This window comes from Genypterus blacodes, unplaced genomic scaffold (assembly GCF_046128005.1).
Source record: "Genypterus blacodes isolate CSIRO-AG114 ecotype Tasmania unplaced genomic scaffold, CSIRO-AGI_Gbla_v1 ptg000029l_1, whole genome shotgun sequence".
Classification (NCBI taxonomy): domain Eukaryota; kingdom Metazoa; phylum Chordata; class Actinopteri; order Ophidiiformes; family Ophidiidae; genus Genypterus; species Genypterus blacodes.
The window spans coordinates 6,177,305-6,204,788 of NW_027466842.1; the positions used below are offsets into that span (position 1 = coordinate 6,177,305).

The 27,484-nt window shown below is 44.1% G+C and overlaps 2 protein-coding genes across 5 annotated transcripts; one reads left to right on the forward strand and one right to left on the reverse strand.

The window, feature by feature from the left end:
- Positions 1-792: 792 nt before the first annotated feature.
- Positions 793-20,084, forward strand: yeats2 (YEATS domain containing 2). 4 transcript variants are annotated; one of them, XM_076144805.1, is made up of 30 exons: positions 793-1,079; positions 1,326-1,431; positions 1,550-1,647; positions 1,760-1,852; positions 2,009-2,239; positions 2,347-2,465; positions 3,244-3,405; positions 4,809-4,920; positions 5,331-5,375; positions 5,453-5,621; positions 6,268-6,510; positions 7,246-7,410; positions 8,592-8,683; positions 9,171-9,353; positions 9,468-9,699; positions 9,876-10,034; positions 10,794-10,915; positions 12,062-12,202; positions 12,755-12,944; positions 13,562-13,930; positions 14,050-14,184; positions 14,398-14,523; positions 14,722-14,872; positions 15,230-15,306; positions 15,444-15,523; positions 16,402-16,606; positions 17,008-17,243; positions 17,394-17,468; positions 17,665-17,738; positions 18,758-20,084. In XM_076144805.1, exons 2-30 carry the CDS (start codon positions 1,332-1,334, stop codon positions 18,864-18,866), a joined length of 4,293 nt encoding a protein of 1,430 aa, XP_076000920.1. In that variant the 5' UTR covers positions 793-1,079; positions 1,326-1,331; the 3' UTR covers positions 18,867-20,084. The 4 variants fall into 4 exon arrangements, with proteins under 4 accessions (XP_076000920.1, XP_076000921.1, XP_076000922.1 ...); XM_076144806.1 differs by having other exon boundaries at positions 14,449-14,523; XM_076144807.1 differs by lacking the exon at positions 14,398-14,523.
- Positions 20,085-20,261: 177 nt separating this feature from the next.
- map6d1 (MAP6 domain containing 1) lies at positions 20,262-24,767 on the reverse strand. Its single transcript, XM_076145055.1, has 3 exons — positions 24,072-24,767; positions 23,166-23,406; positions 20,262-20,815 (listed from the first exon to the last, which is right to left on the reverse strand). The coding sequence occupies exons 1-3, from the start codon at positions 24,590-24,592 to the stop codon at positions 20,738-20,740; spliced, it is 840 nt and encodes a 279-aa protein (XP_076001170.1). The 5' UTR covers positions 24,593-24,767; the 3' UTR covers positions 20,262-20,737.
- Between the last annotated feature and the right edge of the window lie 2,717 nt (positions 24,768-27,484).

The following is a 27,484-nucleotide window of genomic DNA, read 5'->3' on the forward strand; positions in this document are numbered from 1 at the left end:
ATTCTATCCACAGGAAAGTAGACACGCAGACAAAGAAAAGGTTACATTTGGCTCTGACAGATGTATATGGAGACAATGTCTTTGATTATTAACTATGTACAAAGAACTGAGGGTCCATTGAGAATGCAGGATTGTTCCCATGTTAACAACCTTAGACAGGAGAGGGACAGGAAAACACAGAAATTCTTAATGTCAGTGCATACATTTAAATACCTTTGGCACTGGCTACATATGCTATTTAATTTTGTTGATTTGGTCTCGCCCACACACTTCCTAGTTAAGACCACACAACATAAATTGATTAGCAGCACTAACAGCAGTTGAATTAACTTAAAGATTTATGAAGCTATGCTGGCAATACTACTTATGAAGCAAACTATTTCCCTCTGGATAGACAAAGTTCTATCTTATCTTAGGCGAAGGCTTTTTCAGTGGTTAGTTCAACCAGTTCATTAATTGGTGCATTTAAAAGGCCCAATTACAAAGTAAATAATGTAAGGTTTGGCCAGGCAGCTCAAGCCAGAAGGGATTCCATTTAAAAATGCATTCAATTATATGATAATTATTATGGTATAATTGGTATATTTAATCACAATTTATAACTCTGTTGAATAATGTTGTTTTAGTGGAAATTTGCTGCAAGCCCATAGCTTATATTTTAAAGGGCTTCATTATGTAGATGAGAATACAAGTGGAAGTCACAGTCAGACTCCATACTAACTTCTCATTTCCCCCGTGTGTCTGTTTTGTAGAACAGTGGATCCTGGCGGCCATTTTACCAAACTGCAAGGCCAACCTCTGTGCTTTAGCTTCCATGTCCACCTCGAGATTTAGCATTTTATCAGACCGAAACCTGTAGAACAGACACTGCATACAGCTACGCTGTTAGTAAATCAAAACACACGCATCACAAAGAAACGTTGGCCCACAGCGCTTTCTTGTAAGTTCGCTTTTCAGGATAAATTACATCTCTGTTTGCATGTTTGTGCTAACTATGCTAAGTTAGCAGCCAATGTTAGCTCGCTGCAGAGCTGCCGGCTACATGAACGAGAAGCACGGACGGATCTCTCAAGCATAAGGTACAGAAACCGCGAGGGTTGAACGCACCACGCAATGAGTACAATAGTTTGTTGTTTAATTCGAAAATGTCATTATTGAAAATGAAACCATGCTAAACAGTGTAAAGTGTTGTTGTGCATATGTGTTATGTTAGCATAGCAGGCTGGTCAATGCTAACGTTAGCCGTTGAAGTCAGTTCATTTAGCAGTTAGCCGGCTCTCCAACGCGTATGTGAGCTAACGAGCGTTATTTTGTTTTCCTTACAGGCAGCCATGTCGGGAATCAAAAGGAAAATAGAAGGGAATGATCCCGACTATGAGGACATCTCTCTGGTTCAAGACAGCAAGAGAAACAAAGCGGCTGAACATAATGGTAAAGTGATTTTCAGCCTGCTATACGTTAGTACATGATGCCTTTGCCTGTGCATTACTGTGTTTACTTGTGTAGTTCTCTTCTGCTCATTCTGGTTCTCCTGCCCTCACTTTAACAGCCCGGGAGGCAACAGTACAAAAGATTGAGACCATCATCAGAGAGCAGTTTTCTTTGGAGATGAAGAACAAAGAGCATGAAATAGATGTCATAAGCCAGGTAGTGAGATGACATGTGTCTTCTGCTCCTCTCTATGCATTGTTTTATTTGTATCTAACCAAATTCCAACCGTAAGGTTAATTTGGGTCATCACTTTTCTGTTGTTTTGTAGCGACTCAATGAAGCCAGGAGGATGATGGACAAGCTAAGGGCCTGTATTGTGGCCAATTATTATGCCAATGCGGGGCAGACCAAGCTTCCAGAGGTGAAGTTCTGCAAGCTTTACTTTTTCTGATATAGTTACTGCATAATTTCACATTTTCTATTTTGCTCTGCCCTTATATAATGTCTGACTTCGCTCCTTCATTCTCATTTTATTTTTGTCTGGTGTCCCAACTACTATTGCTTTGTGTCATAACAGGCCTCTAAGAGTGACCCTGCAGTGCTTAACCATCCAGCTATCAGGCGGTTCTTGGAGTCCCCATCCCGTTCCTCTTCTCCCCTCAACCAGGGCTCTGAGACACCTTCACTTGCGCCCTCTGAATCGGAGTCTCTCTCACAGCAAGGAGAGGGAGCAGAGAGGGATGTAGAGGGAGTGTGGAGGGAGGACGGCAACAGGCAAGAACGCAGACCTGGGCGCAACACGGGCAAGGTGAGTTCTATTGATACGTGAATGGGATATCAATTATTTGATGGATGGGTTGTTAAATGTATCATTTCATTCCATTTATCACCGCTTCAAATCTCCATTTGTTACAGGACACATTTGGTGTTCCATCACCCATAGGAGCAGAGCAGAGGGTAACCTACCACACCACTGGAGATGAGTCCTCCAGACTCTATGCAAAGAAGACAATCGTTGTGGGGAATGTGTCCAAGTATGTAGCCTTCCATATTAAGGATACTTAGCTCAGGAAGCATTTTTTTGTAACCTGGGTCCCACTTAATGGTCACATTTCCCCTCAGTATTTTTGCAGGTGTGTGCAGGTGTTTTTAAAGCCCAGCCTCTATTTTCCATTGATAGACCATCGTGGTTAAGTCTGACTTCAGACCAGATCCAGGTTAGCTACAAGCCCAGTCTTGACTTAAGCTGAAAATGCCTCATTGTGTAAAAGTACTTTCCCCCGAGCCTGAGGTGATACATATTCCTTGAAACCATTTGGTTTAGTGGAATAGATAGTGCATGTTGAAAGGGCATGTATTCCAGGAACCTTCACTGTCAAAGACCATATACCTCTTGCGCAGTGTATGTGGGGGCTAAATGGGGAAATCCTGTGCTACTGTATAGTGTGGTATGTGCAGTCTCGTAGACAGTTCATGAAAAACAGGATGTGTACAAATTCAAACTGTCTATAAACGAGTCTATAATGTAATGGAATTCATTCTCTTTACAGACTTCATGTATAGATAAATGGAGATACAATGTTGGAAATTACTCACATGTGGCTTATCTCTGACATAATCTTTGCAATTTGACATAAAATTGTTTGTTGTGACCCAGGCACAGTCTTTTTTTCCACCCCATTTTTTCTCTTCCAAGAATGTTTTTAGTGAAACACAAGGAAGGAGTTAGACCTGCTTTGCAATCTTAACTATGCCATGTTTGGCAGCCAGTATATCTACTGTCCCTCACTGCTCTTCTCTCATCTCCCTTAGGTACATACCCCCAGATAAGCGGGAAGAGAATGACCAATCTACCCATAAGTGGATGGTCTACGTCAGAGGCTGTAGAAAGGAGCCCAGCATCGACCACTTTGTGAAGAAAGTCTGGTTCTTCTTGCATCCCAGCTACAAGCCTAATGACTTGGTGGAAGTCAGGTTTGTGCCAGTCTCTCTGTTTGTGCACATTTTAATGTTTGTGAGTCACTCAGTCAGTCATGCGCTTAGGTGTTGTTCTTATATGGTTACCACAGGAAGAGGTAGAAGGTAGAGAGATGGTTTGTGTTAAAATAAAGTTTGATCAAACCATTTGTTAACAAATGGAACAGACTAATGTGGCAATTTTAGATAACAGCTGCTAGAAACACAAGTGCCATTATAAATAATTAATTAACATTGCCAGTAGATAACATTCTCTGCAGTGACAGTGCCAGTACAGGTTGCAGTGAATAAATGTTGTGATATACAGGGCCCTCTTGTGGATATTTGATGCTACTTGCCTCTATAAGTCTTGCCTCTGGCCTGTTTTTTGATGGAAAACCACAGTGTTTAGTCAGCACACTGTAAACACGCTGTCAACACACTTAGGTCAACTCTTATGTTTTTAGTCCACAATGAGTCAGATTAAACAGCAACAAGACATGACTAATAGGGTGTACACACCCAGCTCATGCACACGGTGATGTCACTCATTAGAACTCGTGTCGAAAAGGCCTGGCCTTTCCCTAAAGCAGGGGTGGGGAACCTTTTTCCTATTGGGGGGCCATTTTGATGTTGCCAACAGCAAATTAAGGGGCAACTGAAATTAGCGCTGCGATTGAACACACAACTTTTGTTGGCGGGGGAGGAGGGGGTGCACACTTCCTAATTTGCGCTGCGATCTTTCGGTGTGACGGGGGTATAATAATCACAGTATAATTATTTATATGACGTCATCGAAAGAGTGTCTCGCGGGCCGGAGGTTTCCCACCCCTGGCCTGAAGCACAGTAGACTTGTGCCACATTCAGGTTGATAAACGTATATTAGTATTTTTGGCACAGTTCATGTTGAAGTCATCTACAGGTACAGAGCATTTGTGGCTTTGAGGGCTGTGGGAGGTTTTATGTGCTCTAAATGTGGATTAAATTTTGCCTATGACCTTCAAGTTGTATTAGCTGACACGTTGACAACAGTAACAGCATAATCTTGCCCTGACTGAATTATGTCTTCCCGAAACGGGCCCATTGCTCTTTGCTGACTCCTGTCATATCATTGTTGGAAAGGCGGAGGTTGAGTGCGTGTACGAAAAGCAAATGCACTACGCGCTTTACTTAACACACACATTAATGCACATACGCACACCCTTTTAAATGCAGGCAGTGATAGGTGTCTTTGTTATGTGCGGATGAAACCCCCAAGCTTCAAAGACCGAAGAGGAACCTTGAAGTCATTGATTTTAGGACTTTATTACCTCTAGCTGAGTCAGAACTTTGAATTTCTAATGAAGTGATTGTGAAGCATCCTTTCCGGATTTGTATATTAATGTTCTTACATAATCCCTATTGAATGCATCTCTTCACAGCGAGCCGCCATTTCATTTAACACGGCGAGGCTGGGGGGAGTTTCCTGTGAGGATACAGATCCATTTCAAAGACCCTCGCAACAAACGTATTGACATCATCCACCAGCTAAAGGTCAGGCCACATCATAGTCAGCTCGTTTTCCTCTTTAGACTGACTGACATCCTGTTCTGTCACGGCGTTGTTGGTGTGATGACGTCTTCTGCCATCATAAAATGCAATTGCAATAAATTATAATGATCGGCACTTACTTATTTGCCCACACACCATGTACACACAGAGGAGTAAGTACAGTAGTAATTGTTACAGACACATTACAGACGATGCATGAATGAGACAGGACCTGAAAACAACTGACAGGGTGTTGCATGAAATTATGATGCATTTAAGTATAGATACAGTATAGGAACACTGTCATAAGAGGAGTTGTTTACAATGTATTGGTTGACTTAATCTTATATATCCAGTTCAATCGTTTGTTCTCAGTAAAAGTCTTCATTTTGATCTCTCCTCTTTTCCTGCAGCTGGACAGAACATACACAGGGCTGCAGACACTAGGCGCCGAAACTGTAAGTCATGCATGTTCACTCCATGTGATCACCTGCTCCCAGAGCTTTTCTCTGATGCGGATATGTGTGCGTTTCAGGTGGTGGATGTGGAACTACATAGGACCACTCTAGGCGAGGACTACATCCTTCCACCATCTTCGTCTAAGATTTCTCACAGAGCATCCAGCCCACTGACATCTGCTTCTCTGGCTGAAATGTTTGGGCGCACCAGCCCACCCCCATCCCACGATTCATGTGTAGATAAAGGTAGAGACACACTAACATTGTCATATTTAAACTGTTTACTCAGTGACCACTTTATTATATACAGTACACCTGTACAATCCAATACATACCATTATAACGCCGTCGGTATAATCTATGAAGCTGATAATGTTCCATTTTTGTTGACATTGTATCTTAGTTGATTCAAGTCACTGGTAATTGTTGAAAGGTGTAGTATTTATTGTAGTAGTATTCCGTCTCCCTCAAGCAAGGATGGTTTGGACATCATTTTGAAACACCTTTCAATGCAGTGCAGTCTTTTATAATGACATCTATAACTCATCTTAGTTGCTTTAAAATGATATTACTACTAGTAAAACTATTTTCATATAATGTTTCTAGGTAACCCCATTCTATCTCTTAAGCAAAGCAGGATGACAGGATAATATATGAAAGCACAGCTCCTGAAAATGTCACACAAATGGCATAGCCCCCTCCAAAAGAAAAATGATTTGCAAGATAAGTAACTAACTTAAAAAGAGACACCAAAGACTCAGGGAGAGGTTGAAAAAGGGATACAGTAGGAAAACATTTTGTCAATATTTATCTTATTATCTATGTAGAATGCTCAGTCCCAGGTGAGATTTTAATTGTTTTTTGCTAATTAATATCCTCGGTCTCCCTTCAGGTCTCATTAAAGCAGAGGCAGTAAGGTCTGCTGGGGGACACAGCGCAGCTCCTGGCGCCAGCGAACGCACCCTGACACGACCCAAAGTCAGTGACCGAATCACTTTAGGTTCCCATGGTAACTCTGCCTTTCAGCCTATTACGGCAAGCTGTAAGATTGTTCCCCAAGCACAGCCACCCAGCCCTGCTGAGTCTCCTGGGAAATCATTCCAGCCAATCACGATGAGCTGTAAAATTGTCTCAGGTAACTCTCTCCCGCCAGTACATTTTGGCCATTTCACAGTATTCCTAAAGGTTTTTGTTTTTTTCACTCACAATGGGACATTTTGTTTAACTGTATTTTATCATTCTAAGTTGAAATAGGTACTACTAAGAAACACCCATTCTTCTCCATCCATCTTTGCTAAAACAAATACACCGTTCACACATTGATGGCAGAGACAGACCATACAAGGCGCCAACCTGCACATCAGGAGCAGTCAGGGGTTCAGTGTCTTGCTCAACAACACTTTGACAGGCTCTCTGGGAGGAGCCTGGAAAAATGCCAGGAACCTTCCAATCCATTACATTACATTACATTACGAGCATTTGGCAGACGCTTTTATCCAAAGCGACTTACATTACATTACCACCCTACGCAGAGGGGGGAGCAATTGAGGGTTCGGTGCCTTGCTCAGGGGCACCTTGGCAGGGACTCGAACCGGCGACCCTCCAGTTCCCAAGCGGAAGCTCTACCCACTGAGCTACTGCCTCCCCAATCCCTGGACAACCTCTCTATCTTCCAGAGCCACATCACCCCAGACTCAAAATACATGACTGGATTTCTATTTCTAATATTCAGTCATAGTTTGCACACTTGGTTAGCTGTCATTTTTTGATATTTATTCCACTATTGATTGACTGAATGTCCACTTGACTGTTGATGCAGCAGCCACTAGTCACTGTGGTTGCATAATGCCAATGTCTTTTTCCCTCTCAGGGTCGCCCATCTCCACCCCTAGTCACTCCCCACTGCCTCGCACACCCACCACCTCCACCCCTGTTCATAGCAAACAAGGCTCTTCGGTGCTCAACAACCCTTACATCATTGTTGACAAGCCAGGCCAGGTGATTGGCACGTCCTCCACGTCTGCTGCCTCCACAGGTACACATCTTCTATCCAGTGGCTGCGTTGTTTGTTAGAAACACTGACCTGAGCCTCCCACATAAAAAAGAAAGATTGCTGTGAAACACGTCTTCTGTTGCACAACAGATGATGCGCCACACACAGGTTTCCTCTTGTTCTTCTTACCTCACGGCAGTAAGTTCTTGTGTCTTTGAGCTGTGCTTCCTTCTACCCCCCTTTCATGAACGTTTTCGTTGAAGGTGATAAGCAAAGCGCGTTGCTCTAGTTTCCCTAACTGCAACTGGCTGTTGTACTAGATGTAAAATTTGTGCCTATTCACTATTTGATTGGTCCAGATGTTGTTTATCCGTCGACATTGTGTGTGTGGTTTCCATATGAGTGGCGTGTATGTGGGTAGGGGGAACCCACTGTTTATGTGCATAGTGCTCCCTTTGTTTTAAGTGTGTACTTGTAAAAGCACTGAAGAAGAAACATAAATGTACTACCCCTTAATTACACTACCCCACTACATTTGTAGCTTGGGTGTAGGTCCAGGTTATCGCGGACTTATAAAGCTCATAAATTATGACGTGTGGTGAGGCAGCAGCATAGATAATGGCTGTGTGGTTGCCATGGTGACTCAAACTGCCCTCATTTCTTGATCCAATGTGGAGGTTGGATGGGACCCCACGCTTGTATCAGGTTCTGTGTGTAATTATCCTCTTAACAGGTTTTGTCTTTTTGCAGTTGCTTTAGTTACACTGGTGCACTCTGACTGTGCTAGTCTCTGACAACATTGAGCAGAGTCAGTGCGCTGCGGTTGGCGCTCTCTCTCACAGTAGCTTCGTGATTTCACCTTCCACTTAGGAGCTCTTTCCTCTGAATTGCTCACTCTCCTGCCTACTCAGCCACTCCCACAGATCCTCCATAAATGCACTGTTCAACCGGATCTGGCAGAGAGCTATCAGATGATGGTCTATCAAGTTAGATGAGGTTAATGTGGGTGTCTTGTGGCTGATTCACCAGTCCTGGGTTAAAACAAGTTTCCGTAAGAAAGAAGTAAAGCACTTTGAGGTTATGCATTGCAGCCACAGCACTGATTCCAAACCCATGCCGCGTAACCCTGAGAAACTGTCACCTAACACCACGATAACCTTGTTGTCACCATTGCAGTCATTATTCCATGTTTATTTAATGATCTTGTGTTAATTCCATCACAGGAAGCTCGTCAGCCAAGCAGTCTGCTGCCCATGGCACTCGCTCTCCGGCCCCAAAGGTTCACACAGGCACCTTCCTCTCCTCAGGTGTAAAGGTGAGTCAAACCTTGCTGGTGTCACCATAAGAGCTCTTTCTGTATCCGTCCACAGTGTCTGTTACATTACAGTGTGGTGGTACTAATGGTAGGCCAGGGTGCTATCTTCAGCAGACATGAGTGCCAAGGCATTTAAATGGGGCATCACTCTGAAGACAGGAGGGTAGGGGCTTTGCAGGGAATTTGGTTTTAGTCTCCCAGTCTCTCAAAGCCCTGCTGTGAAATCCCCTCCCACATCCTCATTCACTGAAATTTAAATCAGATTTTGTGAAGATTGAGTGTGTGTGTTGAACACTCAATTAGATTCTCTGGTTTCCTCTGTTGAAGTGAATAAAAGCATTGATGACATCTGTTTTTAAAGTAGCAAATTTTGCCCACTGCTTTCTGAAGCCTGTTAGAAGATAACAAAGGCCTTAATTTTGACACATAAATGTGAGTTTTATTATCTAGAACCTTTTTTTAAAAGCACTGGGAATTTCCTGTGCAGGTTATTATCAAGCAAGAACCAGGGGAAGTTTCAACACAGCAGCAAATGGTTTCCACAGTAAGCAATCAGCAGCAACCTGCTGCTTCAGCAGCACACCAGTTCGTCGCAGTGAAGGGAGGTCACATGATCTCCATGTCAGCCCAGAAACAGTCAGGAGGGACCACAGGAACCACTTCTAGCAAGGTCATTCTCTCTGTCTTTCTCACTTACACACACAGATGCACACCAATTCTTTACAGAGTAATGCATGCAGTCACTGTCATTCAAAACCTGCTTTTGAAATTCTTCCCATTTTAGATGTTAGGCATTCCCGTTAGCTCAACCCTTCAGTCTGCAGTCAAACAAGTTGCTATCAGCAGTGGACAGATTCTGGTCGCCAAGGGAAACCCCTCCGTCTCCAAAGTTATGGGTGGGAAGCAAGTGTTGGCTCAGGGAGTCGCTAAAGCCATCGTCAGTGGAGCAAGTGGCATCTCTGGTCAGCAGGCGGCCAGCAAGGGAGCTGGAGGCTCAGGAAGTGGCAAGAGTGGAGGTCAGAGTTCACACACAAATGAAAGTGTAAATCATACTTGGTTTCATGAAAAGTGAAGGTTATGTTTCATAAAAGTTATGCTATGTATGTACGCAGATAAGCATATTGTTTCCATTTCCAGAAAAGAGTGGAAAGTTACATTTTCTTTGTGTGTGTGTGTGTGTGTGTATCCTCAGTGATGGCAACTCTTCAGCTGCCAGCCAACAACCTGGCTAATCTGGCTAACCTGCCACCCGGCACCAAACTTTACTTGACCACCAACAGTAAGAACCCATCAGGGAAGGGCAAGTTGCTGCTCATCCCACAGGGAGCAATCCTACGGGCCTCCAGTGCAGGTCAGACACAACACGTACACACTGACAATGATGAATTTCAATGTGCACACTATGAGCCATTTTAAAATAGCTGTTATGGTTGCACATGTCATACATCTTTAAGAGCTTTGTTTCTTAGTTTTGATGAAAATACCCTTTTAAACTCTGTTGAATCAAACATTCTAGCTTGTTTTTCGTGGATGTCAGTATGAAATCAGCCATCACCAATTGCCAAGTCAGATGTGATATTCATACAGTATATTTTCTGGCTTAGTGTCGAGCCAAAAACCTTTCCCATCACATTGCGAATTGTGCCTCAAGTTGCAGAAAGTTGTGTGAAGAATGTTTTTGCCTTTAGATCATCATAAAGTTAGTAAAAAGTAACTTTGACAAATCTAATTTCTCAACTAATCCCACATCTTGAGGCATTTTTGTTGTAGTTGCAAACTAGGCTAATGCAGTACATCTTCACATTGAGCAAGTCATGGTCATCTATTTGTGCTGCCGTAAACTTACTGTACACAGTGCGGTAGAATCCCCCATGGAGCTCACATCCTGTCAAATTGTATAGCGATGAAAGATTAAAGAGGCTTTACAAAATCCTGCATAGTTGATGTAAATTCCGCTCCAGTACTTGGGTCACTCAGTGTAAGCCTCTGCTTTCTAAGTGGAATATACTTTTATCTATAATTTTTTGAATTAATGAATAAAAGGGGATTTTCTGTATAGGATAACGAATATTGGAATTGTTTCTGAGCGGTGTATGTGGCTGTAATTTAGGTCAGCAGTCCCACAGCAGCTCATCAGCAGGCGCTGGAGGCTCCCAGACCTCCTCCTCTTCTTCAAGCAGTCTGCCCTCCAACCTCTCCTACACATCCTATATCCTTAAACAGACCCCACAGGTCAGTACATAAACACTTAAATGCAAACGCATGCTAGAGATGAATATACACTTGTACGGTTTCGTTTGTTTTAGTTTTGGAAAGGAAACATTTATTTTTGACATTACCTATACTTCTTATAGTCATAGCTGTAGTTAATGTAAAAGCTTGTCTTGATTTTTTTCCCTTGGCGTGATCGGGTTTCTACTGTCTACAAAGGATCTGTATCTCTTCGTGAAGATCCAATTAGTGTGTTTTGTGTTGAGAGTCTGGTGTGGTCTTATGTAGACACGTTCATTACTGCAGCATCGATCTTGCAGTGCGGTTGGAAACATGCCCTCATGCATTTAACAGCCTTGAGTCAAGTCACATTCTTTATGTTAACAACGGAATTTCCACGAAGGACCTGTGGCCTGTTTCCCAGTAATGATCGGTCATTTTAATGAGCATTCATACATGCAGTGTATTCCCCAATGCCTAATGTAAGTACATTCATAATTTTTTCTTAATTTAGTTTTCCAATTAATCAACACTTTTAAGCTTTTTATTTATATTCACAAACTTTAAATAGATCTGCATGACAAACAAACACAAACAACGTGCATAGAATAACCTTTATTTTCTTGACATTTCTGACACATCATCACCATTCAAATCATCATCAACGTTCATGTTAGCTATTTCAGATGCACAAATGTAACTAGATCTATTTGTAAGGCAAAATTTACAAAAGCCATCTGGATCTAAAGCTTGATAATCAGCTTATACAACGGGGAGGAAACCCCCAGGACCCGCACTTCTATGTCTGCCCCTGTTTCTTTACTGGCTCCCAGAGACGAACACACAGCTGCTCTCCACTTCACTCTCCTGGTGTGCAATGTGAAAAGAGAAACAAAATGTTAACATCTGTTTTTCCCCACACGCTTTGCATGTTTCACAATTATAGTTTTTGTGAAGTTTGAGCCTGATCTTATTCGTGATTTGTCTCTTGGCACCTATGTGCGGTTGTTCAATTTTCCTTCCTGGCAGTTGTTGTTCTCGCTGGACTAGACCTGTGGCCAAATGACTAAACTCAAATGTAGTTAACGAAGCCAGATATAGATCGTCGCAATTTAACTGAAGAGTAAATTAGTCATCACCCACACCCTGTATGTTTATTTTACCCAGGGTACATTTCTTGTCGGCCAGCCAGCGCAAGGGTCTGGGAAGCAGTCCAGTTCAGCAAGTCATGCAGCATCATCTCCAGCACCTTCCACCCAGCAGGCCATCCGGGTGACAGCCGGACAGAAGGCGGCCATCCTGGCTCAGGTCAGTGTGGGTTACAAGATGGGAAGGAAGCACTTAAACTTCTACCATATATTATTCAAGTAGTAGTCGCTGAAGTTATTGTCATCTGGTGTCCCCAAATCGCTTCCCGAACTTTCACACATACCGGTACTAACTGCACCATGGCTGTTGAGCTGAATGGCTGCCTGGTAGTAGCAATAAAGTGCTCACCCACTCAGCTGACACTCATATGGTGGCAATCTGTTTCCCTTTATCCAGTAGCATAGGTGTTGTTTCTGACCTGAAGTATGCTCCGGCCTTTTGCAAAGTTGTGATTACAGGTGACCTCCACATTCTGCCTAAGCACCTCGTGTGGGTTACTGTAGCCGGTATTATGAAATGGGTGGTAAACGGCATTGTGTTGTTTATATTGGATATGTGTGGGCTAGTCAAAGTAACTGGGTAGAAAGTCACTTTGGATTTGTTATTGATTTGCTTTTCTCCCTGGTTTCCTGGACAGGGTGAGCTTGTTTCTGTGGATTCCCTTTATACTTTCAGATCAAAAACTCGGTTTTGTTTGTCTGTGATTGACAGGTGGTAGGTGGCTCCCAGGGTGCACAGGTGAAGTTGTCTGATGGCTCCGTTAAGACTGTATCAGCAGCAGCAGGTCACTCGTCCAAGCCAGGGACGACCACACTGAGAATGACAGGCGGAGTCATCACCGCTGCTAGCTCCACCCCCAGCGCTGTCAGTGCCACCACAGGAGCCAACCAGCAACAGGCCAGTTAAACAGTCCTCCTCTTATTTGGGCTGACAGCCTTTCCTTTTTCGAACTGAGCACCAAATGAATAAATGCTTGCAAACAGGGTATGATGCTAGCTGTGCGAGAAAGAAATTGACCCCAGATCAGTGCACTGATGGCAGCTGAGCAGGGCATGGCACTTCAGCAGCATCCACAGTTGATTTTCTCTTCCACTGTGCTCTCTATATCTAATGAGAAGAGTTTATAGTAGGTTTGTCCATGGTGTTGCACAAAAACATAAAATCAACCTGGGGAGATTAAGCATGCCTCAGGCAGTCAGTGGTCAGCAGAAGGTAAGCCACCAGTCTAGCAGAGGGGAGCAGATGTCTCAAGTCTAACACGACATCATGACACAAGCCACTGCCTCCACTCTGTGCACGAATCACCACTGAAGCAGATGCACACACCTCCAGGCAGCTGTGCCAGTTCTCACAAAATAGTCGTTTTGATTGGGACTCGGCCTGGGTCTTCTGAATACCGCCTGCAGCTCCCTCTGAGATAAACAAGCCACTGTTAGTATTGAGATGAGAAAACTGGGTTGCATTTATTTGCAGGTGTTCCATGTTTGATAGATGCGTTTGTGTGCTCTCTGCAGGCAGCTGATGGTGGGAAGTCTGTGTCTCAGCACCATTCTCTCTTGGTGGCAGCCAACCAAGCAGCAGTTATCAATGCAGCGAAGAACGCCAGTGCTGCTGCTGGCAGCAGCTTGTCAAAGAGCACTGTCGCTTCTTTGGTCAAAGGCGCTGGAAACTCTGCCGCCATGACAAAGAGCGCTGCGGGTTCAACAGGCACTGTTGTAACAGTTGCCAAGGGCATCACTAACATGCCGGTCATCAGCATGTCCAAGGGAGCAGCAGTGGGGACGGTGGTGGGTGTGCCCAAAAGCTCCAGCACATCATTGGTCACAACTGCCTCAATAGTTAGCGGTATGACGGCGGGAGGAGGGAAGACGAATGCTACTCTCTCAGGTAGGCAGAGAGGAATCCTTATTTGCACTGTGCAGTTGTCTCTAGGTTTGAATGTGGATCCAAGAATTTCATTGAACAAACCACAAGTGCTCTAAATCTGGGATTTCTTTTTTGTACAGGGATGCTGAAAATCCATTCTGGAGGTTCCAGTTCCCAGCAGACGGTCTTGACCTTCCCTGCCAACCAGCTCAAACAGCTGGGAGTTGGCACTGGGTCTGGGGGAATGCAGACCATAATTATGCCTGTTGGAAAAGGTACCAGTAATATCACCACACAAATGGAATATCTGCCAAACCACCACAGCATTCAAAGCTGTGTTCCTTAGAGATGTTCCTGAGGAACAAATATGTAAATCAGATCGAGATTCTCTGTCCTTTACTGAAACCCCTCCCCTCATATTTCATCCACTTCATTTTATTTGCGTTACGAGCCATTGATCCACCCTGTGTGTTTTCCTCTGTGTATAGTATTGTCTAAAGGCTCAGTCTCCAGCACTCCTTCCTTCTCCACCGCTCCAGGGGCAGCTGCAGCTGGCGCCTCCCCGAGTCCTGCCAGTCAGGCTTCCCTCTCCCTTGCCCTGCCTCTGGCACAAGGTGAGAGGGGTCCATCCTCACTCCAGCCCCTTCCCACTCCTTCCCTCCCTCTCAAGTTCCCAAGCTCCACTTTCTTCCCTGTCACAGTTCATCCTTTTAATTTCTCACTATTGTGTAGTTAAAATCAGGGTAGAATGAAAATATGACTTAAATGCATCTTTCTCATGTGTGCTTCCTGCTGTCACTTTGGGCCCACAGTAAAGACAGAGCCAGGTGCTGGCACACCTGTCACAGCCATCCCGTCACCCCCGGTGATGACTCCCATACCCACTTCTGTCCACATTGCCTCGGTAGCGACAACTGTCAAGCAGGAGCAGGGGGCGGATAATTCCATGCACGAATTCATCAAGTAAGGAGGAGCCATAGTGTCACTTTCCTTAATTCATTGAGACACATTGTCTAGTGTCAAGAATTTAGTCTAATTTTTTCATTTAAATTCAAATCCAATATGAAAGGCAGTGTGTAGAAAATCTTTGTTTCTTCTGAAAGTTAAATCATTGTCCTGTTGCCCTTCTTCTATGGATTTGACAACTTCTCTACTTACATGTCCACTTTACTAATCTCCTCATGTGGATTAGTGAAGCTTCCCTTTAATAACAGTCTTGCTGCCAGAAATTGAATGAGGGTTGTAAAGCAGTTTCTCATCCTGTTCAGCATTGCAGTGTTGTCTGGCATTATCCGTGACTCTTTTCTTTCTTCTTTTCAGCACTGAGCACATAGAGACAATGATGCAGCTGCTGACAGCTGTGGTGAAGAAGTTCCCTCTGATTGTGCCTGATAAGAGTAAGTGATCATCCAGGCTCAAAAACAAACTCAATATATGCATACAAACATCTCCATGGAAACATAGAAACTAGAAAATACTGAATCCTAATGTGCTGTATCAAGCTGCTTAATTATTTGCTTGTTTGCTCGTTCAGCTGAAGATTCCCATCCGTTCTGTGCCTCTTCAACGGAGCAGTATTATTCTTGGAATATTGGCAAGCGCAGGGCATCAGAGGTAATGTTCTGTGATTTGTTCCTGATGATGAAAATTAAAATGTATCCTTTAAGTGTCTGTGTCTCAGCTTCAGACCCTGGTGTTATAGTCCAAATATGTACCATGGCAGTTATAGTGAAAATCGATCTGATATGATCACGTCTTACCTTTTCCTTGGAAATACATACAGCTGTTTTACCACACTTGCTAGCTTAGTTGAATGTATGCATTGGTATATGCGTGTGCCTTGTCTATGCTCTACAATATGAGAAAAACGGGATCAGCAGTCACCTTGTTTTTCCAGGGTTCCTAAGTGTTGAGCAGGACTGAGCATATTGCAGAGCAGCCGCCCCCAACGAAAGTTATATTTAACCCTCATCTGTATCTCCTTGACAGCACTAGCGCCCCTTATTATCCAGGCTCGTTACTCATTGATCATTTACATTGTATGGACTTTGGTTGTCTGTGTGTTCAGCACTGGGACTCTGACTCTTTCTGCTTGCCTTATATTTTCTGTCTATCTGGTCATATATGTATCTGTGTCTGTTTGTCTCTTCTCATCACTGTTATGGGTTCAGCAGTAGTCTATATAGGACAATATACTTCTTGGTTGTCTGTTGTACTTTTTCTTCTGATTAAAGAGGTTCTCAGACAAGCCCAGACATAGATATTTATATCTGCAGGTACCCAATTAGATAAGGGGACAGGAGGTTGGAGGCACATCCTTATACTGTCTTAGGACAAGGAAAGTTGTCCAATAGGTAGCTTATTCTGGAATGTAGAGAAATTTTGAGAACTCATTTCAGAAAATGGCTTAACACAATCAGATCATGATTTTGAGACATGCATACCTAATGTGCAGTTTGATCTAATAGATGCTGGTATGTTTCTGTGTGTAGCTCCAGCGAGCGGTGGCAGTAAAGCGGGCTGTTCAGGATGTGTTGGACCGCTCGCCTCGTCTGCAGGCCCTCACTCCCCCTAAGACCAGAGAAGTGGTCCAGTGGTGCAGACAGAGGGGCTACACGCCCCCTGACCCCGAGCCTCAACGCAGGAACGAAGACGAATCCATCGAGGATATCCTCACACAGATCGACAGCGAACCGGGTGAGTTTGTGATGATGCACAGCTTTGGGTGGGTGGGTGGGTGGGTGTGTGAGGGGTCTTCTACACAGCCAGTATTCACAAGGAGTCCTAATTATTTCAGTCTTTAGTCTCTGAAGGGTGAGAGACGAGGCCGCTCAGCTCAGTGACTCACAAACCTGACTGAGCCAACAACACAATACTCTCTGTGCTGTTCATTTTCTCACCATGTCTCTCTCACACACAAATATCACTTGTCAGATTGCAGACGAGGCAAACTAAGCCAAAGTTTTAAAAAACCCATTAAATTCCACAGTTGTGTCCCCACCATGCAGCTGTGAGCTGTGTTGAGTGAAGCTCTGGTGCTCTTTCTAATTTGCCGTTTTTGTATTGCATAGTACATTAACATGCAAACGTGTCCACAGAGTGCCCGTCAACACTGAGTGGCTGTGAGGAGCTGATGATGCGGCTGGAGCAGATGCAAGCTCTCCTGAAGACCGAGCCGGAGGAGGCGGACGATGAAATAGTGGACATCGTCACTGTGACCCCGCCCTGCCAGAACCTAAAGGTCAAAGAGGAGGAGCAAGAAGGAGATTCGGAGCCCAAGTTCTTCCTGGGCCCCTGCCCCTCCGCCCAGTTTGCCAGCGAGACGGCTCAGCAGGTCAGGAAGCAGCCTCAGTGCATTAGTTTAGCCTTTGTTCCGTCTTACAAATATAATGAGTAGATTGTTATCGCCTCACCTCTACAATGCTACTTCCAATAGTCCTTCTGTCATTACACCTCTCTGTCTCTGTATTCCTTCACTTTTCAGATCGGGGTCCCCTTCCAGCCGGTCGAGGTGGAGAAGAATGTGTATGCCCCGGTGATTGAATCCATGATTTTAAAGGTCAGTCACTATGTAGACACCAGTCGTCCATTTTCAGTCTTATAGTTTGTCTTTACCTCAACATCCCCTTGACTTGATGATGAATATAGAGTATACTAGGACACGTATACACGTTATTGCATTTTCACCTTTTACTCTTTTAGAGTCTGTGCATCTTGTGACTAGTGTGCGTGTGTGTGTGTGTGTAATGCTGCAGGCTACAGAACAGTTTGCCAGTGACATCCTGAGAGAGGCGCTGGCTGGGGCTTATGCCAAATCCCCTCAGAACAGGTCAGGAATACTCCCCTTTGTGTTTGCTTCTGACATGCAATCTGCTTTGTGCTCCATTGTTTTCATGTCAAATGCGCTCATAAAATAGATAAGTACAAAACCAGAAGAGGACTGCAATTACACAAAGGTTTGTATCCACTCTTGTGAGTGAATAGGTCTTTTCATAATGGGTGCTTTTCCATGTTTGACCGATAAAAGGGTGGATTATTGGAAGAAATCGGTAACAAAAAGTTCAAATTGAATTGTATAACTTGTTATATTTCTCTGTATTTCTATTCTGCATGCTGACAGTAAACCTAACCTTTCCACTACCCGACCTCATTTACTGTAGGAAGTGTAAACTTGCTTGTCAGAGCAGGAAAGTTTACTTGTAGACATAATGGATTTTTTCCTCTGCGATTTGTAATAACAAATCCCCTGTGCTCAAAGCTGTCCATGTCAACGCTTACTGTCACCGTCAGCCAGTTGACACATGGGGCCACAGCTTATTTTCACACTGCTCCAAATGTGTAGCAAATTGGAAGTTTCAAGCCCCCTGCATAGTTTTTAAAACGCATGGCTTCAGGGATTCAGCTCAGGGTCTCATCGACACTCTCCACCTACGAATCTCATCATATAGCTGCACTTCTGGGGATTGAACCCTCCCTGCTTTTGAGAACATAAGCGCCTCCCATTTGCCATTTGGTAAAAAAACACGACAAAATAACACCCCTTAATTAGGAATCACACTGTGCATGCTTTGACATTTGCATAGAGAAATAATTTACAACCTTTTTCTCAGGAGCTTTGGTGCTGCACCTATGTGCTAGCAGATTCAGGCATTTCCAGTTATTTTTGACAAGAACAAAATCTACTGTCCTTGCCTACAGAGGTTTTGTGTGCCACTTATGTAAGACAGCAGTCCACTTCACAAAAATATCAGCCCCGCAGAGCGCCAGCAAGAGCTGGATATTCTACAGCGTGTGGTGTGTCGAGTCGTTGAGTCACGCACTTTCCTAATACTGTTGCACTGTTTTCAGGGCTCCGAGAGAGATCACAGCCATGAACGTCCACCAGGCGGTCGGCAGCATCCCCACCTGCGATTTCCTCACCAACACACACATGGGTTACCCGACTAAAGACAACTGAGGCACAATACAACCGATTCGATGCATAACTGACCTGCTAGCCATGACAGCAGAGGAAGAGAAAGCATGACACAGCGTAGAAATCACTAATACACTGTATTTATTAACTCCATATAGAAGACTCAACCTCTGTAGCACTGGGATAACAAATGTTTACAATACTCTGGGTCTATTGTAACGTATAAGTCTTATTCTCTGTGTATGTGGACAAAGAGGCGTTGGGGGACTTGGATTATTTGATTTTGGGGAGGCTGTTGTGCTTGAGCTTACCTCATAATGAGATTATTTTAATGATGAAGTGTTTCCGGCCAGACAGCGAGGCAGCCAGTGGGGAAAAGTTGTTTCAGTCGCAGAGATGAAACGTCAACATCAGACATGTGTCCCCGCCGTATGTCGAAAACAACTCTTGTCTGATTTCCCGGGACGTTCAGGCTCTCAGTTCACCAGCAGCGGTGAGTTGATCTGAGTTCGCATTGATGTGACGAGCAGTCGTCAGTGCCAAACTGTGGTATTCTACCAAAAGTGTCATTGCTGACAACCAGAGAGCTTTCATTGTGAGTAACCTTTTGAAGTATCTCATCATTAACAAGCAGAGGTACCTCTTGTTACATAAAGCTTGTGCATAATGGGGATTGAGTCATGTTTCTCGTTTGCAGACCTGATTCGCTTTCCTGTTTTTTCCCCTCATGGCAGCAAGATAAGGTGGCTGATCACGATAAGCTACAGAAAACAATCTGTTGTGGCTCCCCAATCATCCGTCAAAAGTCTCATTCAGTAACCAGGTCCTGAAAGTCACCGCAAGTGGTTTTTTAAAATGTTGAATTTGACCACCACAACGTGTCTATCATGTAACGTGCACTGTACACGACCCGTATGAAATAGATGGTGTCTTCAAATCCCATTTTATTTTTTTAATCCGATATCAAAGCGCAACGAACTAAAAGTGGTGTGTGTGTGTGTGCGAACTTGTCTGGATACTGGATGTGGCCATCATGGAAGTTAATTGGCTGTTACGTGAGTTTTGTTTGACCGACACAAACAAGACAATGCTGTGTTGGTGCAGTGACCCGTTGTTCAGCTCAGGAGAGAGGAGAGATGCAGAGCGGCTTTTGTCCCGTTCAAACAAAACCAGTGCAGAAAATACCCAAATGTTGTATTTTCATGTTGGAGTGCAAACCAAAAAATATGATTAATATTCTTATAATAAACAAAATGGAAGCCTGGTTAAATTACTGGACTATGTTTTTGTCTCTCACACACTTTCTCTCTCCCCCACACAGACACAGATACAAATACACACTACACATGCATTGTTGTTTCAAAAGAGGACAAGAGCTAAGAACCTAGTATTCTTTTATTATCATAGTACTTACATAATATATTTGCTATGTATTTTTGCTTGAACAGATTTACAAAATAAGCCAGACAATACTTTCTCAAAACAGTGAACTAACTGAACAGCAAAATAAATAATATATTCTGTTTCAATTGATAAGAGACACCAAGGGGCAACAAAGTGCTTAAAGCATACACACTCACCAACAAAGCACGGCCTTGTCATTTCTGCACACTCGGCGATTACGTTCAGTGAAACGACATCATTTGCAGTCGATGGGTTCACATACTGAGTGTACTCGCATATATACAAAATGCACAAAAACAAGAAGAAGCTTGTTTCAAAACTGTAGATTGTGCTTACATGCATCATTTCATTTTGAATAGCGGCAGGGAGGATTGTAAAACGGGGTTTGTCTGTGTGTGACCTCTTGAACAGAACAATCCATTCCCTTGCATAGATTTGGTGTTGTGGAATGGACTGAAAACATTCCCCTGTTGCTCCCTTTAACTGAGCGAAAGTGGAATGGTCAGATGTCAGATGTCGAAGACCCGCCGGCCGCTTTGAAAGAGTGCTGAGGGGTTCGGAGGGAGTTTGGTCCTCGCCAGCTGCTCCTGGGAGAAAGGAACACAGGGAGACGGAGTGGATTAGTTTGGGATGAGGTCAACAGCAGCTTTAGAGGCGATCAGGCTCACACACCAGCCATGAAATGAGAGGAAACCTGTCGGGATGAACCAGCAGCCTGATTTCCATCACTACTTCCATGCTTTGTTCTTCCTGCAATCTATCTGAGCTGTGTCAAACAAACGGTCCGAAACATTGACAAGTCCCCCATTTTCCTTTCATTCTAGCAATTAATGGCTGTGGCTATGAAAGTGGGACAGGCTATTTCGGTTTGGCTGCGTTGCTGCAGATTGTGGCAACCTTCATCAGACAATCAGAGCAGAACTCTTTTGAGATTGTTGGTCTGCAGCCTCAGCAGCACTTTGAATGTGGCTATACAGCACTGTGGGTGGGATGAGAGCCTCAGTAGATGCTGCTAAAGCAGAACTGCGTGCGTGCGTGCGTGCGTGCGTGCGTGCGTGCGTGCGTGCGTGCGTGCGTGCGTGCGTGCGTTGCCTGTTCACCCCCTCCCACTCCTACAGGCTCTCCTCTGGCCTCTCCCAAAGAAGAACATGATGCTTTTAACTGATATAATCCATCAAATTATCCTCACTGCCCCGTGCCCTCTTTTGTTCTCCATCACCCTCCACTTCATCATGTTGTTTCTCTTCGCTCTCACCCTTCATGCTCTCCATATGAACCCTTTCCTCCCTGCCAGCCTAGCACCGGAGCCCTCCTGCTGTGGTGCTGGGCAGCGTGGGAAAAGGGAAGAGGAGCCTGGACTGAGGCATGTAGATGGACGGAAGGGGAAGAATGTGTATGAGGGGTGCAAGTGAGAAACAAGAGGTAAAAGTGTGAAGGAATGTGAATTTCAGAATCCATTCCCTGCAGACTGTCTAAGCCTCCTTATGTAGTTCAAAGCATCTTTTTCCTCTGCTCTGCTCTGCTCTGCGTTTGGTCTTGTGCTTTGTGACAGCGCAGCACTGCTGTTACATTGTATTCAAATTAGAAGCTAAGAAAAGTAGAGTTGCCTGGGAGGGTTAGGGTTCTCGAGGGGGAATCTTTCCTTTGAGCTGACTGCAAAACAACCAAGATTCTGCCAATGGATGGCGGATGCGTGCTCTAGTTTACATTCTGCATGCTAAACGTGTTCCCCCGTCAACGATTTTGCCTCGCTTGTCCCTGATGCAGACTGCAGGATTACACGGCCCATCCTCGCAAATCCCTTTTCCTCGGGTTGTCGTATTCATAACGTTACACCCCTGTGGATTGCTTTCATTGGTACAGCGACGACAAACTGGGAATTTCACTTTCTTGACAGCTTGCTATCATTTTGACCATCTCAGAAGATTAAAATGAAGATGGGAGGATTGTGATCAGTGGATTGTTTGCGATGTGTTATGCAATCAGGAGGCTTTTATCTGCTGGGGGTGGATTTGATTGTTTGTTAAAAGTGGACGAGCGCACAATTTAACCGATTGATTTGAGCAATAAGGAGGCTTTCATAGCTGCCTGAACGCTTTCATCATTGAGAGCAGATTGATTTTGACTTCAGCAGCTTAAATACTATATATCAGACTTGGCCATTAAATCTGATCATTAGTCTTATACAATTGGATACAGCCGGTGCTTTCTGCTTCACTTCTCCTGTGCCGGTGATGACTGAGGTGGAAGAAACTATCCTGTAACTGTTAACACGTTGGCTTCTCACTCCAACTGGGCCAATGTTATTAATAGAGTCTATGTCCTCCAATAAATTTGACCTGCAAAACCTGCACATAGGACGATAAGGGCTGTTATGGCTCTTTCATCAATATACACTCTTTGAAATTGTGACTAAATTTGCAGGACAAAGGGGGGAAACATGAATAAAAGCTCCCATTTTCATGCATTTTTGCTCGGTCTGGTTCTCATGTGGATGCTAACTCCTTTGTTCTGGTTGCTGCCGCCCTATTGGGGTCACAGCAACCCTACACGGCCTGTTTTTATGAGAGCTGGGTCACTTTGAGCTGATTTTTGGGGGACATAATGCTGTATCATTCCTCTGAGGTGCTCCCAGCAGCTACACACCACCTGGGAGATGAGTGGAGATGACTTTCGGGGGGGGGGCGGTGCTGCAGTATTAACCCGTGGCTCCTTCTGTGAACTCTTTGAACCTCCAGCTCTGTTGTGCGGTGAGTAGAGCAGCGTGGCTCCTCTAGACAAAAGATTTGTGTCGGCTCTCTTGCTTGAAAACTACTTTAAAGGAGCAATTTGCAGTGTTGAGTATCAATTCTTAGTCCCTGCTGTAGCTTGAAGCCTCTTTGTTGGCTCAAAAATGAAAGATTTCCGCCTTTTGCGTTAAGAAGTAGCTGAGCTCACCTCGCTTTTGGTTGCTCTGGGGAGCTCGGGCCTCTCGGGCAGGCTGCTCTGCAGGCTAGAGGGGCTGGAGATGTTAGAGGCAGCAGAGGGGATGCTATGTTCTCCACTGTAAGCAGCCCGGTAGCTGGTCTCTGGGGAGATGTGGGTAGTGGCCGTCGTTCCGGGGCTGGCGTAGGGAGCCGGAGGAGTTTTCCGGGCGCTTTTAGCTGGCCTGGCCCCCGTCCATGCCCGGTACTCCTGCCTGCAGGGAGAAAAGGTGGAGGGACAGTGAGGAGAGCTTGTGGGTTGTGGTTTGGAGGTGCAGATGTTTATATTGGAGTTTTTTGTGTTTTTTAATGCTTTTTTGGTGGCATGGATGATGTTAAAATGAAGGAATGAGGATGAGACTTAAGTTGACAATGTCTGTCAGCACCAAAAACTTAATCACCAAAGGTTAATAATAGAAAATAACTTGTGCAAGTACAATTCATACACATCGTTACTACATAGTGTTTCTTTTATTTCCTCTCTTCTGTTCGTCTTTCTCCTGCTTTTCTCATTTCTTTTCTTTTTCTTTTTGCCTTCCTTTTCTTAGTCATTCCTATTCTTCCTCCCTCATGCTCTAGTTTCATCCTGATCCTGCCCACTGAATGTCTCTGTATGTCCAAATGGGCTCTTTATTATATCATATCATTAAACACACTCATTTCTCTTTGACACTGGAGTACATTTTCTTGCTTTTTATCTATCTCTTCCTCCTACATCAAATGTCGCAAACTCCACTGCTTATACATTCGTCAGCACTTCATAAGAGCATTATTAATGAACCCTATCTCACATGAATCCACTCTGGAAATCGATAAATTATTCATAAACGTGTCTGATTCATGCAGTGGTCAGTAAAGTGCTGCGGGAACATCCTCTTACCTGTACGAGCTGGTCTTGACCTCCTCTGTCCCCTGCTGGTCCCTCTGCCCCCGGCCCCGCTCCTCTCGCTCCCCCCGGCCGTCCTGCGTGTGACTGTTCCCCGGGCTGTCTGACCCGCTCCCAGCCCTGCCACCTCCGTTACTAATCCATGGGAAACTCTCCTTCCTGGGAATGGGCCAGGGTTTAAAATCTTGCTTGTACTGGGTCACGCTGGTGAAAGGCACGCCGGGCGGGTGGTAGTCCTCCCGGGGCTTGTAACTGGGCTCCTTCCGCCCCTTGAGAGATCCACGGTTCCACGGCGCGTCTGCGTGCAGCGCCGACTGGGCTCCGGCGCGGTGGTCCGGGGGGGTGGAGTAGTGATTCCGCTCCGAAGTGGAAACCTGTTTGGTGACCGATCGCACCTCCTGATCCCCGATATCCGAATAGTTCTGGATGGTGAGCGGTACAGACAGATCCGACTTGTCGAACTGATTCCAGAACCGAGCCAAGCAGCAGACTCTGCTGATACACGGCCAAGCCATTACTTAACTGTTTCACTTAAAAAAGAAACCCCTGCGGTTAACTCAAACTAAACAAAACAAAAATAGAACAGAAAAGGGGGCAGAGATCAGAGGGTACATTCGGGGCGTCACCATCCATGCTTGTTTTAAGGAAGCTGAGAGAGGATGAGGAGGGTCCGGGAGTCCATGGCAGCGTTCGGAGGGGAGGCAGCGCGAATAAACCGAGGACCTGAGCTGTGTCGGGGACCGTCACTGAGTATTCCGCTCACGTGGTCTGTGATAGTGCGGAGGAATCTCAGGCGGATTATCTTTCTCATCTCGAACCCACTACATCCTCCACACCCGCATCAGCCTCTCCGTCCCCCCCAATCAGAGGGACCCTGGATGAGATGGACTGAGCTGCAATAAAGGCATTTCCTTCGTTTATATACATGCATTTATTGGTTTATTCACTACAACAGATACAGGTGTATTTATCCCAGGTCCATGTGGGGTTACACTAGTTCAAATATAGTGTAGAAAAGTATAATAGCGAACCTTGAAATGCTACAGAAATTGATTCAAAGTGTGTAGAAAATCCAAACCGTAGTCATCAGTATTCCACTTAGTTCTAATGCTGTGAGATGCCTGCTGGCACATTGGTGCAGGGAGAGAACAGAACACACACACACGCACATAAAGGCTGCAGTATGTAACTACTAAAACTGGTCTTGACTCATTAAAATTAATTGACTTCACTAACCTCAGGCAGTTTCCAAGTGCACCAAACCTGCTTGTGTTTGGACCGTGAGAGGAGAGACAATGTGCCCAGATATGCGGTTGATGAAGACACGGAGCTGCTGATTGTGTAAACGACAGATTAGTCTTCTCCCGTTAAATCGATTATAATATAATATATTGAAATCGTTCAGATCTTCGTCAGCAAAAGCAGCCCCTCAGTAGTATAAGTGATCAATTACATAATGTCTGTTTTTCAGCAGTTGGTAGAGATAAACTGAGAAATAAAGGGAGAGAATGTTGGATTTAATTGGAATTATCGCGTGGCCTTTAAACAACGACACATTTAATGCAAATGTTACTGTAATTTAATGACTGTTCTGTACTGTGCATAAGCAGTCATTCATTAAGGCTGTCAGTTTATTCTGTCCCCTGGTGGTCGAAATATATATATACGTTATTGCAGCTTTATTTCTCCACACTTTCCAGTCTCGGATATTTGTAAAATGTGTAGTAGTCCCGAGTAGAGTAACACACCTGATACTGTTTGGACACATTTGCAGTTGAAAATATATCAAATAACATATATTACATATTTGTCAAGTCACCAAGTCAATGATATCATTTCCATGTACAGTTTTGTGTCAATGGGAAGCTAATATTCCATCCCTTCCATTATTAGGTTGGCACAGAAACGTTATAATAAAACATAGTACAAAGGTCGAATTTACTGCATTCCAGGATGCTGTATTGTTCGCAGTACATTGGACCGTTTTAAAACATAAACTTGTGTCTATTCCCCTGACAGGATTGTAAATCAATCTACTCATCTTACTCCAGCAGCAAGTATCAGTCCATATGTTGCCCATTACACCAGATTCTGTTTTACTTTGACTGGTGATTTTACTCTTTAATATATTGTGCACCTTTATGAATAGCTTCCTCTACACATTACACTGTGTCCTCAGGATGAGACCAAACCAAAAGTTGCTACTTGAATTAGATGTCACTAATAAAGATGTTATTCTGTCTGGTGCTTATTAATGTTACCAGTAAGTCAGCATCCCAATGATGATTACAACAATTCATATTAATCCTCTCATACATCATTTAATGTACATTGACACATTTTTGAAAACGATAAGAGCAACAACAAAGGAGATCACAGAGATGCAGTGGGAGTTGAAAAGTCTGATGGACAGTGTGACTCTTCACTCATTTGTGTAGTGTCTTCAAGTGTCCTCTAGATGGCGACCTGGTTGCAGAATATGAAAAGGTGTATGAGCTCATTCAATTGCGGATTAAACTCATCCAAACATCATCACCCATAGTTTATTTTACATAAATATAACCACAACATCTTACTTTTATGCCATACATCTACATTATGTAGCTTTTTAAACAATGTTTGTCGAAGTTGCTGTAATCTTCGTCCATCCTGATAGACTGATGGGGGAAATTGTCAATCATTTGTCATATTCTCAGGTGGGAGGTGTTGTGGAGGAGAGAACAATGTGAAGCTTTCATATCTAGGTGGAAGGTTTATGACTAAAACTACGAAAATGGAATAAATAGAGACTGTAACCAGGCAGAAGGGATTTATGTTGCAGCTGTATTTTGATCATGACAGTTTATATTGTGTTTTTAAATGTTGTTTTATGTGACAGGCATAGTGGACATAATGCAAAATAATGACAATCCTTATTGTTATCGTAATAACGGTCAGTCAGTCGGTCAGCTGTTGTTGACTTTGCTGTACATGGTTCTCATCCTTATTGTTGGGAGCTTCATTTGCGAGTTGGTCATGGTGCTGCTCAGATGAGTGACACATCATTTACTGCAGCCTGCCAGACAATTGTATGGTTGCACCAGGCAGCTCTGGCTTCAAATATGAGCTGAAAACCAGGGTTGGCTGGGAAGCTTATACAGCTGGAAAGTGTGGCAAGGTACATATGTTTTCTTTTTTAAATTACTGAACTACAAAGGGTTCAAATAAGATTGGGCCCGGAAATTATTTAACTAAGTGAAATTATTTATCCGTCTGTAATATTGCAAATGTATTTTAAATCTATTTTAGTACAACAAGAAAAGCACATGACTGTATATGTACAAATGCAGCAGAGTAAATAAGGTGTAAAGTGTAAACGTATAAACTGCCGGGTGAATCTCGCGAGACATAAAAAATCATGGCGGCGC

Coding starts and splice junctions, on each gene's coding strand:
- yeats2 (XM_076144805.1), top strand. CDS start 1,332: ATGTCGGGAATCAAAAGGAAAATAGAAGGGAATGATCCCGACTATGAG. Junction 12,945..13,561: donor AGCCAACCAGCAACAGGCCA/GTTAAACAGTCC, acceptor CTCTGCAGGCAG/CTGATGGTGGGAAGTCTGTG. Junction 14,524..14,721: donor TGCCCTGCCTCTGGCACAAG/GTGAGAGGGGTC, acceptor TTGGGCCCACAG/TAAAGACAGAGCCAGGTGCT.
- map6d1 (XM_076145055.1), bottom strand. CDS start 24,592: ATGGCTTGGCCGTGTATCAGCAGAGTCTGCTGCTTGGCTCGGTTCTGG. Junction 23,407..24,071: donor GTCAAGACCAGCTCGTACAG/GTAAGAGGATGT, acceptor TTCTCCCTGCAG/GCAGGAGTACCGGGCATGGA. Junction 20,816..23,165: donor CCAGAGCAACCAAAAGCGAG/GTGAGCTCAGCT, acceptor CCTTTCTCCCAG/GAGCAGCTGGCGAGGACCAA.